Consider the following 12155-nt stretch of genomic DNA (forward strand, 5'->3'; position numbering starts at 1 on the left):
TTTTAATCGACTCTCTCTCTCTCTTTCTATATATATATATATATATATATATATATTTTTTTTTTATATATATATACCGTATATAATTGAGCTCCATAACATTTTACGTATACGGTTCTGTTTTTGACGGAATTTACACCATTTTTAAAGTTTGTTTTAATGGTATTGGTAATGTTGTAATCAAATTCGTTTGCCTACCCATGCATTGGTTATTTTTGTTTTGTTTTGTTTTTGTTTTGGGGAACGGAAACGAGAACTTCCCCCCCTCAGAAGTCAGTTGCTGTGTGCGCGTTTGTCTTCCCATGCAGGGAGGACCCAAAGCTGAAGAGGGCCACAAGAAGACTGCTGACATTGGCCCTCATCGAGCCGCCAGGCTTTTTGTCAACGCGAAGGAAGGAATGAAAATAAAAACCAAAAGTGGGATGAAAACAAAAAATGTGACTGTGGTAAGTATGTGTATTTCATTTACTTTCCATGCCTTCCATGCTACTCGTATGTACAGGAAGTAAACATGTTTCTTCTTATTCGTCCAAATGTAGTTTGAAGATTTGATTTTTTTTTATTATCCAAATGAATCAAGAATTAAACGTATGTTTTAAGGATTTTTTTCAAAGTACAATATTAATATTTTCGTGACATGGTGATTTGTCCAACTGTGATTGCCGTAGATTTCACGTGGTAGCAGAAGAGCGACTCCATTCCAGGCACGACGCGTTTTCGCTCGGCTTCACTATAAAAATAATTCAACACGAATTCGTACGGAACGAACTGACACATCGACACTTTGCCCCGTCACTACGTTATTGAAGTCATAATTGCTACGTTTCGTGTCTGGTTCAGTCGTATCTCTCGGCCCTCTTTATTTTGCCTTAGCTTATCTTAGCTTAGCTTAGTTAAGCTTAGCTTGCTAGGCGCCAAAAAACGAGACGCGTTTGCTTTCGACAAATTGGCTCAGCAGACGTCAATCGTGAGCGTAAAGTGTCGTGAATATCGTGTGAAGATGTTCACAATGGCGAAAGTCAAGTACGAAGAGGAGCTTTGTGGAGCACAGGAGGACAACGAGCGACAACGTCAACTGCTGGACGCCGTTTACAAGCAGCCTCGAGTTGTGTTGAACAGAGCAGGTTTGTCACTTGTTTCGTCGACACTTTTCAACCATATGTCCGAATTTATTTTGAAAGGAATCTTCACCGGGGCACTTTGTTACGATACACAGTTAGTTTTTTTTTTTTCAGTAGGTTTGGTACATTTCTCAGATGAGAATTGGATTGAGCAGAGCAACATGTTCAATTATCACGTCGCAGCATGAAACAGTTTGGACTACAATGTGACGTCACTCGGAATGGCAAAACACAATTTACTCGAGTATAAAACTAGACAGCTTTCTTCATTCATAAATATTCACCATAGCTTCATGTAACCGACAGTATTGCTGCTATATCCCTGCATGAAATTACACCGTAAACTACTTAACTGTATGGAATGCTTATGAAATAAGATGAAAACAATAAATAAAGCAAAATTGCACACAAAAACAAGTTTCCTGTAAATCAAATTGAGTTTTGAGGACCAAAATAAGATATACAGGAAAAAAAAATATTAAAAATAAGTGGAGGTCTAAAATGAAAAAACAACTATCCGCCATTTTGCTTCCTCGAACGCTTTGTGCTCGGAACTGGGAAGTTTCAACTCGGATATTTCCGACTTCCGACCATCCTCGAATGCAGCAATAGAGCGTTTTCACTGATGTCACGAACTCGGCAGTAACCCGGATGCGCGGCCATCTTGGGAGATATTGACGTACTAAAGCTAACGCAAGCCAATAGATAATTACAATGAGAATTGTTTGGCGAGTCTTTATCGATGTCAAAACTACTTCAAAAGCTCGGCAAAGCCCACCAAAGATGCTAATGCATATAGGGACGGACTTGGCAACAGGAAAAAGCCCGCGATTTGGAAAAAATACGTACAGATCCGTATGAGTTGGCCACCTCTTCTTCTATCCATGACGACCCGGCGATTCTTCCTTCAGTTACAACCCCCGACATTGTGAACTAACTACCTGATTTTCTCGCCGAGCCTGTACACAGCAGAATACCTTAAATCGTACAAAGGTTTGGAAGCTTTCAACCAAATGGTGTGTGCACGGGTGAGGGAGACACATGACCAAGTCATCAACTTTAAAAGGAAAAAGGAAAGAAACCTCTCAATAATTACAAGTATTTCAGTGAACTGCTGTGAAGTTTTGCTCTTCAGACGGTTTACTTGTGAGTTGAAATTATGTTGAATGAATTTATATATATATTTATTTTTTCCAAAGGTCGAAGAAACGTTTGTTATGCCGTAGCATAATTTATAATACACTCTTATATACACTGTTGTACTTAGAATACAGTTGAGAATGAGATGCATGGCTTCCTTGAATAAATGTGTGAGCTGCTGAGTGACATTCTGTTGTCTTCCATAACCATACAGTAACAATGATTACTATAAATCGCAAATCTTTTAGAAATATCTTGAGGCTACATATTTGCAGACCAAGCAAGTATATGCAACAAAATGAATGGATGTTCTCGCCACTAGAGACCGCTATTGTATTCCTATTATCCTTTCATTCTGATTGTTGAATTGTAACAAACTTCTGTCATTGCCTTTACTGAAAACAGCTCAATAGGGATCGACCGGATGGTTGCTATTATTAATACAGAAACACCCTAATCAAGCTTGATTGCATTTAGCATTTCATCTGTGTGTTTGTTTTTATTTTTGCATGTTTTAGTTACTAAACAAAAAAATAGTCATCTATTAATGATTAATGGTATTTTATTTCCAAAGGGAAAATTGTATTCACTTTAATCAAAATCAACATCTGATGGACAAAGGTTCACCATTGTCCTCAACAAAGTTCTCCGTTGTGGTCATGTGGTGAGGATTCGGAGTGTTGACAACGGACTATCTCCAAGATGGCTGCTTCCGGGTTAATGCCGCGCCTGATGACGTGTCGTGAAAACGCTCTATTTCATCGCATAAGATTTGTAAAATGGTTGAACAAGTTACAATACGTCAAGCATATTTCAATCCATTCCCAGTAGACTTTCTTTTCCTAGGCAAATGTTAACTTTTACTCATCAAAAATCAATTCAACCAATGAGCAACCCGTTTTCTGAAATTTGTGTTTTCATCTCTAATATTCTAATATAAATTATGGTGAATTCAATTGAAATAGAAAGGGTGTATGGAAACAAATTCCTTGGAATAGTTATTGATGATAAATTAAGTTGGAAGCCACTCAGAAAATGTCAAAAATCAGAGGGATACTCTATAAAACTAAGGATGACTTTAACATGAAATCATTATATACATTATACAGTTCATTATTATTACCATATCTGACCTATTGTGTGGAAATCTGGGGAAATGCACATCAAACAAATATCAGCTCTGTTTTCAAATTGCAAAAGAGAGCTTTATGAATTATTAATCAATCAAAATATACAGAATCAACACATCCATTATTTATTAAATTAAATGCAATACAATTTTATGACTTGGTGGAGTTTAAATGACCACAAATAATGTACAAAGTACACAACAATCTACTCTGTACTCAGACTTTGTTTGAAATTAGACACAGTCCTTATGATATTTAAAATAGCACAAATAATGTATAAAATTTATAACAATTTACTCTCCCACAGTACTCAGAAGTTGTTTATAATGTTGTGACTCACCTCTGGAGTTTAACAAAATGTTTCAAAGTAAAGTTAAAAAAAATTACCTATGTCAAACCAGAATATGAAAATTGTATATGTGAGTATGTGTAAATGATTTAGATAGGTATTATGGTATATGTTTAGGAAATTTATGTATATATGTTTTTGGCAAATGCGAATATGTCTAAGTGCACATGTGTGTGTATATATATATATAACTTGGTTTATATATTTTATTTTAAAAATAGTCATGTCACGGGTTTGTTTTAAGAGGGGGAAAAACGATGGCGCAGTCGAAAAACTTCAGTGAGTTTTTTTTTTTTTTATTTACCCCAACGCAGCATCCAAAAAGGTGAAAAAATATTGACAGTGCAAGTCCAGTGCAGGGAAAAACAATTTCAAAAATATTTACAACTTCTTTTTGGTCATTTCTACAACTTACTGTTGACAGCTCAGCCCTCACCATCACACTCCTCTCTCACAAATAACTTCCGACTCCCTTTAAATACCCTCTAGCCCAGGGGTGTCAAACTCATAATAGCTCAGGGGCCGCATGGAGGAAAATATATTACCAAGTGGGCCACATCGGTAAAATAACGGTATATAACTTAAAAACGATTACCGTCATTTATACGCAGATTTTCGTGGACCAGCCCAGATGTGTTAAATCAACCTCTTTTGCATATATATTGTTCCCAGAATGCATTGCGTGGCGCAGTTAATGATGTTCTAAGAACGCTAATCCTTGTCATATCCGTTTGTGTTAACAGTAATTGAATTTGTGTCGTATTTCATAAATTTATGTCGGTCTATGATTTAAAATAATAATAATAATTAAACAAACCATAACTTTAAGTTGTATGTAAAATAATGACATCCATGAAGATTCCCCCGTTGCAGTGCTCATCTGAGGACTGCTTGTGAAATTGCAAATTTTATATATTTTGATTGTGGCCGGCTGAGTACAATTTTAAAATTACAATTTTTTTTATTTATTTTTTTTAACTTTACAATATCATCCCGCGGGCCGGATTAAACCCCTTTGTGGGCCTGATCCGGCCCACGGGCCTTATGTTTGACACCCCTGCTCTAGCCCCTCCCCCTGGACAAACCATTTAGAAATTAAACAAAAAGGAACAAAAAGCAGCTAAAGCATATGTAAATGAACAATATCTACAGCAGGGGTGTCAAACTCATATTAGGTCAGGGGCCACATGGAGGAAAATATATGACCAAGTGGGCCGAATCAGTAAAATAATGGTATATAACATAAAAACAATTGCCATCAATTCTACGCAGATTTTCGCTATTTGTGGACCAGCCCTAAATTACGGAGCTCAGCTGTAATCTATTGTTCCAAAAAAGTAACACGAATGCCAATGGAACACGGCAACACTTTGCCTGTATGAGTTCCGCATGTCTTAAATCTACCAGTTTTGCATATATATTGTTCACAGAAGGCAATGTATGGCACAATTAATGAAGATATAAGGATGTTAATTTTTCTCATTTGTATTTGTCTTACCAGTAATTGAATTTGTGTCATATTTACACGTTTGTCGGTCTATGATTTTTTATTTTTTATTTTTTCAGAAAAATTTAAACAAACCCTAACTTTAGGTTGTGTGTAAAATAATGACTCTAGGACGATTCCTTGTACAAGTTGCATTGCTCATCCGAGGAATGCTTGTGAGATTACGAATTTATGTTTGGATTGTGGCCGGCTGATTTATTAGTCTGGCATTACAATTTTTTATTTTATTTTTTTACTTTACAAAATCATCACGCGGGCCAGATTAAACCCCTTTGCGGGCCTGATCCGGCCCGCGGGCCTTATGTTTGACACCCCTGATCTACAGCATATATTCCTCAAAACAAAAATCCTCCATTCACTACCCGTAATTTCTTCCCTCAAACAGAAAGCAATTCACCTAATAGATCTACTACTGTTATGGTTCACTCCAAAGTCAGGTGACAGCTGAAGCGCGGCAAAATATGCTATTTAAGTTCAATGCAGGAAGTGCTTCGGTTTGGTCCAGTGTTCATTGTCCCACGACCCCGCAGAATGCGGGCGAGCGTCCACGGCACGGCATCACGCGCCGGCACAGAGCGCGCCCCCCCGGCACCAACAACCGCGAAGACAAAAAGAGTCCGGGTGAGGGGTAAGCAGTTTATGCAGATATCTAATACGGGGAATACGTGTCGGCTGTGTGAAAACAGTTTAGGCGGAGCTCGTCTCCGCGAGAACGAGGAGCAAGCTGCGCGCGCTCACGTAGATTAGATTAGCCTTTATTGTCATTATACAAGTACAATGAAATGAAAGCTCTGCCATAAGTGCACACATAATAGACAGATAAAAATATATACAATAAAATAAATAGGTTAAAAAATAAAATAAAACCAATACTGTATAAAACCACTGTACATATTGCAATGTACAAATGTGCAAAAGTGCAATGCTAGTCCTTAAATGAGTCCAGGTCGGTTCTCAGTGCATAGTGGAGTTGAGTATGATGACAGCTTTTGGAAAGAAACTGTCCCTGAGTCTGTTTGTTTTTGCTGATATTGCTCTGTAGTGCCTACCAGAGGGCAGCAGGCTGAAGAAGTGGAAACCGGGGTGTGTATGGTCCTTGATGATTTTCCTTGCCCTGACCGAGACACCGGGAGTTGTAGATGGTAGTCAGTGGAGGTAGGAGGCAGCCGATGGTCTTCTGTGCTGTGTTGATGACCCTTTGCAGTCTCTTCCTGTCCGCTTCTGTGCAGCTTGAGTGCCATACTGACACAGCATAGGTCAGCAGACTCTCAATTGCTGATCTATAGAAGGTCACCAGCAGTTTGGTGTTAAGTTGCTCCTTCCTTAGTAATCTCAGGAAGTGCAATCTCTGCTGTGCCCTTTTGACTAGTGCTGTGGTGTTAGCTGTCCAGGAGAGGTCTTTAGAGATGTGAACCCCAAGGAATTTGAAGGTCTCCACACGCTCCACGCTTTCGCCGTTGATGTACAGAGGGGCAGGGGCAGTTTTGCTCCGTCGGAAGTCCAGAATGAGTTCTTTTGTTTTGGAAATGTTCATTGTTAAGTTGTTGAGGGCACACCACTCACTCATTTCCCTCTGTAATCATCCCCACCACTGTTGTGTCATCCGCAAATTTCACAACCATGTTCTCAGAATGGGTGGGTCTACATTCATGTGCGTAAAGTGAGAAAAGTAGTGGGCTCAGGACACAGCCTTGAGGCGAGCCAGTTCTCAGCGTGCAGGTGGATGAGAGATGGGGACGGGGACCCAGCTTGACGTGCTGGGGTCGGTCGACCAGAAAGTCCTTAATCCAAGAGCAAGTGGAGGGCGGGAGCCCCAGGTTAGACAACTTGGGGATAAGAATGTCCGGTATTATTGTATTAAAGGCTGAGCTGTAGTCAATAAAAAGCATTCTGACCATTCTGACATAGCTTCCCCTTTTCTCAAGATGGCTCAGTGCAGCGTGGAGGGCGATTGTTATTGCATCCTCAGTGGATCTATTTGGCCGATATGCCAACTGATATGGATCGAGAGTGGAGGGGAGACAAGCTTTGATGTGTCTTAATACCAGTTTTTCAAAACACTTTGTGATGACTGGGGTGAGTGCTACTGGACGGAAGTCGGTTAGATTTATTGTGGGTGACTTCTTGGGGACTGGGATGATGGCGGCTGATTTTAGGCAGGCTGGAATGTGGGCTTGTTCCAGTGACAGGTTAAAAATATCCGTGAATACTGGTGCTAGTTGGTCAGCACATGCCTTAAGTACTTTCCCCGGTACACCGTCCGGTCCTGTGGCCTTCCTGGGGTTGACAGCACGGAGCACACGTCTCACGTCTTCCACCGCTACAATCAGTGAGGTGGTGCCAGAAGTTGGTGGAAGTTGTAATAGAGGATGGGGTGGTGTGACTGAGTTCTGAGTTTGGGACTCAAAGCGAGCAAAGAAACTGTTTAGCTCCTCTGCTAATGCCGCATCTGAGTCCCCAGGAGTCGCAGCACAACCCTTGTAGTTTGTGAGGGACTGTATGCTCTGCCACATCTGTCGGGGGTTGTTGAGTTGCCCTTCTATCTTCTCCTTGTAGGTTGCTTTGGCGGTCTTGATGCCTCTCCTCAGGTTGGCACGAGCTGCGCTGTAGAGTGCACCGTTGCCTGATCTGAAGGATGCATCCCGGGCCCGGAGAAGCAAGCGGACTTGGCTCGTCATCCACGGCTTCTGGTTTGGGTACACCTGGATGATCTTCTCCACCGTAACCGTGCCCATGCAGTACCTGATGTAAGACAGTACTGTATCTGTGAATGTGGCCAGGTCTTCGTGGTGGAAAGTCTCCCACTGTGTCTGTTCAAAGCAGTCCTGGAGTCGGGGGAGGGCGTCGTCAAGCCAGGTGATAATGGTCTGTCTTTTGGGCTTGCTTTGACGGCTGAGAGGGGTGTATGCTGGGACCAGGAACAGTGAGATGTGATCAGACTGTCCCAGGTGGGGGAGGGGTATGGCTCTGTATGCACTCTTAATGTTAGAGTACACATGATCCAATGTTTTATCACCTCTTGTTGGACATTTCACGTGCTGGTAAAATTTTGGTAAAACAGTTTTGAGATTTGCCTGATTAAAATCTCCTGCGATGATGTGCGCGCCGTTTGGGTAGGCATACAGATGATTGTTTATAGCGTCAAGCAGTAGAGAAAAAGAGAGGTTTTTACAAAAGCATCCGGTGGTATGTAGACGGCAGTGATGATAATAACAGCTGGCTCTCTTAGTAAGAAGAAGGGTCTGCATCTCACCGACATGAATTCCAGGTCCGGGGAGCAATGTTTGTCCAGTACAGTGCTGTTATTACACCAACCTTCATTCACGTAGATGCAAAGGCCACCACCTCTCCTTTTCCCGGAGTCGCTGGTCCTGTCCGATCTGTGTAGCGTGCGGCCGGCTAGCTGCATCGCAGCGTCGGGTATTTGTGAGTGCAGCCACGTCTCCGTAATGATTAACGTGCTGCATTCTTGAACGTGACTACTTCCAGCCAGCTGTAAATCCAAATCGTCCGTCTTGTTCACCATGGATCTGGCGTTTGAGAGGTAAATGCTTGGCAGCGATGGTTTGAGTGGCTGTTTCCTGAGCCGAGTTAGCAGGCCAGCTCTGCAGCCACGCTTCTGCTTCCTCTCGCGGCGCCGCCTCCGTCGCCTACCAGACCCGATAACAATCCACGGAGACCCCGCTGGTCTCACTATCTCATCCGGAATATCATGCATGCGATGAAAGTCGCCACAAACAGTCATTTTCTGCTGGAAGCCGATGTTTAACAAGTCCACCCGGTTAAAGTTGATTTTAAAGTCCGGTACACTCGAACAGCTTACAAAAATACACATAAAAAACACGAAAAACACGCACAAATGGGGAGAGCTTGAAGCCGCAGCATGCTCATGCGCCGCCATACCCCTTAGCGAGCTAGCCTAAGGCTAGCTAGCTAAGTAGCTGCTCCTCTCAGCTAGACGGCAGCGTGCCCCGTCGGAGAGTGGCGGACAGTTACTGACGCTCCGTCACAAGTAGATTAGTATTGTATTAATAATGAAATAAGTTTAAATATATTTAGTAAAATGGGTAGGACTAGATAAGTTTCTAACTTCTTCCTACTCCCTTTTGAACACGTAAGTTATGATTGATTGAATGATTATTTTTTGGGGATTTTCATTTCTTTTGATTCTGTTGTTTTTTTTCTTATCTCTGCTGTTTGCCTGTTTATATGTTGAATAAAATAGAGGGAAAAAAAAGATATAAGGTGATATATATATAAACCCAAAACAAGAAGAAATATTAAGCAAAGGTGTGTATCTGTTAAAGGTGTTAATTTGTGGAATCATTTGGGAATTGACCTGAAAAGATGTGACTCACTTGTTGAGTTTAAAAAAATGGTTTAAAAGCAAAGTTAAAAAAAAAATTACTAGTGTCAGATAAGAGCATGAAAATTGTATTTTTGAGTATGAGTCTATGATTCATAAATGTATTATTGCATATGTCTAGGAATTTCATGTACAAGTGCACTTGTATTCATAACCAGGTTTATACATTTTATTTTTAGAAATATTAACCTCGTATTGTATTAATAATGAAATAAGTCTAAATATATCATGTATAAAGGGTAGGACGAGAGAAGTTTTTAACTTCTTCGTAATCCCTTTTGAACACGTAAACTGTGATTGATTGATGATTTTATGGGGTTCTTTTCTTTTTTAATTCTTTGTTTCTCTGCTGTTTGTATGTTTATATGTTCAATAAAAAAAATCAAAGATTCAATGTAATATTTTTTATGTCCGGAACAATCAGGGTTATAGTTATGTTAAGTGATTTCTGGAACAGAATGCAGATGAGACGTAACATTTGCCAGATTTGTTATTCTTTCACTCATGTGGCCCATGTGATAAACTTCAATATAAAATACATAACATCACAATGCATTAACTTTACCAAACCATGTGTATCTTGTGTCTCGCAGATGTCGGTGAAAAATATATTTGTCCTGAGCGGCAGGAGCCAGAGTTCCCTGGCGTGAAACAGGAGGAGGACTTGGAGCCTCTGCAAGTTAAAGAAGAGAAGCGGCAACAGCCTCCCAACATCAAAAAAGAGGAGCAGCTACCACCATACATTAAAGAGGAGGAGCACTTCACAGAGTTGCCCGTGACTGGTGTCCATTTGAAGACTGAAGATGAACGTCAATATGAAGAGAACAAAGGGGCGGAGTCTCCAAGCAGCAGCTCAAGACAACAAATGACAGAAAATGATGACAGCCGGTTAGCTCTCATGTCAGATGGTGAAGACGCGTCACACGCTCCTCACACTGCTGACAATGAACAGTGTGACGATGATGTGACATGTCACACTGATGGCCAACGGTGGAAATGTTCTCAGTGTGGAAAAACCTTTGGTTCCAAGTCTCAATTGAGAAGACACGCGATGGGCCACACTGGTGATAAACCCTTTGCTTGCACAGTTTGTGGTCGAAAATTTGCTCGCAAGGAACACTTAAAAACACACACAAGAACCCACACTGGAGAGAAGCCCTTTGCTTGCTCAATTTGTGGTCAAAGTTTCTCTGAGAAGGGAAGTTTAACAACGCACACACGAATCCACACTGGAGAGAAGCCTTTTGCTTGCTCAGTTTGTGGTCGAAAATTTGCTCGCAAGGGACACTTAAAAAGACACACAAGAACCCACACTGGAGAGAAGCCTTTTGCTTGCTCGGTTTGTGGTCAAAATTTTTCTTTCAAGGGAAACTTAAAAATACACACAAGAACCCACACTGGAGAGAACCCCTTTGCATGCTCAGTTTGTGGTCAAAATTTTTCTTCCAAGGGATACTTAAAAACACACACAAGAACCCACACTGGAGAGAAGCCCTTTGCTTGCTCGGTTTGTGGTAAAAAAATTGCTTGCAAGGGACACTTAAAAACACACACAATAATCCATACTGGAGAGAAGCCCTTTGCCTGCTCAGTTTGTGGTCAAAATTTTGCTCAGAGGGTACACTTAAAAAGACACACAAGAACCCACACTGGAGAGAAGCCCTTTGCTTGCTCGGTTTGTGGTCAAAATTTTGCTCAGAGGGTACACTTAAAAAGACACACAAGAACCCACACTGGAGAGAAGCCCTTTGCTTGCTTGGTTTGTGGTCAAAATTTTGCTCAGAGGGTACACTTAAAAAGACACACAAGAACCCACACTGGAGAGAAGCCTTTTGCTTGCTAAGTTTGTGGTAAAAAAATTTACTGTTAATGTAACGTTAAAAAGACACACAAAGACCCACACTGATGAGAAACCATTTTCTTGCTCAGTTTGTGGTCAAAGATTCCCAACAAAGGGCAACGCTGAGAGGCACAAGTGTGCTGGTGAGAAAAGCAGTTGATGAATGAAGCTTTATATGATCTCATTTAGGAATTGACGTTTAAAATGGTGCAGAAATTTCTACCGCTAAATGAATGATTGATCTGTGTACTTGTATTGTGTGTTGTATGTGTCTTAACCTATTTTGAAATTGAGTTTGTTTTGAAAACGTAACATCAACCTGACAAGTGGCTGCAGATTATAACTGACGGCTATAATCTTGTCATGTTGACATATATTAGTCTAGTATTGTTAAAATATGAGGATTACTGTTAGATCAGCAAGTTAGCTAAACCTCTGTGTTTATAGCTAGCTAAACATTAGTGTGTGTGTTTTTTTTTGTCTTTGAAAGCATCATATCAGTCATTGTTATTCTTTGTCCATCATAAAAAAAATATTTATGTCACCCTAGCCATGGATGTAGTTAAGGTTATATGGCTGGTTGGGATACTCCGGAGACGGGTGTCCGTTCACAAAATGCTGCATGAAAAATGAAAACAAGATAAGCTCGGGGCACTTATTAGGACGCTTAAGTTTGCCAAACTTGACGAAGCTTTGTGTTAA

General features: G+C 40.7%; 2 protein-coding genes across 2 annotated transcripts in view; one reads left to right on the top strand and one right to left on the bottom strand.

Moving 5' to 3' along the window:
• Positions 1-12155, bottom strand: part of LOC144007179 (uncharacterized) — a 337746-nt gene that overhangs the window by 297842 nt on the left and 27749 nt on the right. The gene's annotated exons all lie outside the window — the stretch shown is intronic.
• The window catches only part of LOC144007685 (uncharacterized), a 33703-nt gene continuing 22201 nt past the window's right edge, over positions 654-12155 (top strand). Inside the window, exons 1-2 of the mRNA XM_077507522.1 lie at positions 654-1124; positions 10207-11315. Of these exons, the coding sequence (XP_077363648.1) occupies positions 1001-1124; positions 10207-11315 (1233 nt within the window). The 5' untranslated portion in view covers positions 654-1000. The remainder of the gene's footprint in view (positions 1125-10206; positions 11316-12155) is intronic.

Source organism: Festucalex cinctus, chromosome 1, assembly GCF_051991245.1.
Source record: "Festucalex cinctus isolate MCC-2025b chromosome 1, RoL_Fcin_1.0, whole genome shotgun sequence".
Lineage (NCBI taxonomy): Eukaryota > Metazoa > Chordata > Actinopteri > Syngnathiformes > Syngnathidae > Festucalex > Festucalex cinctus.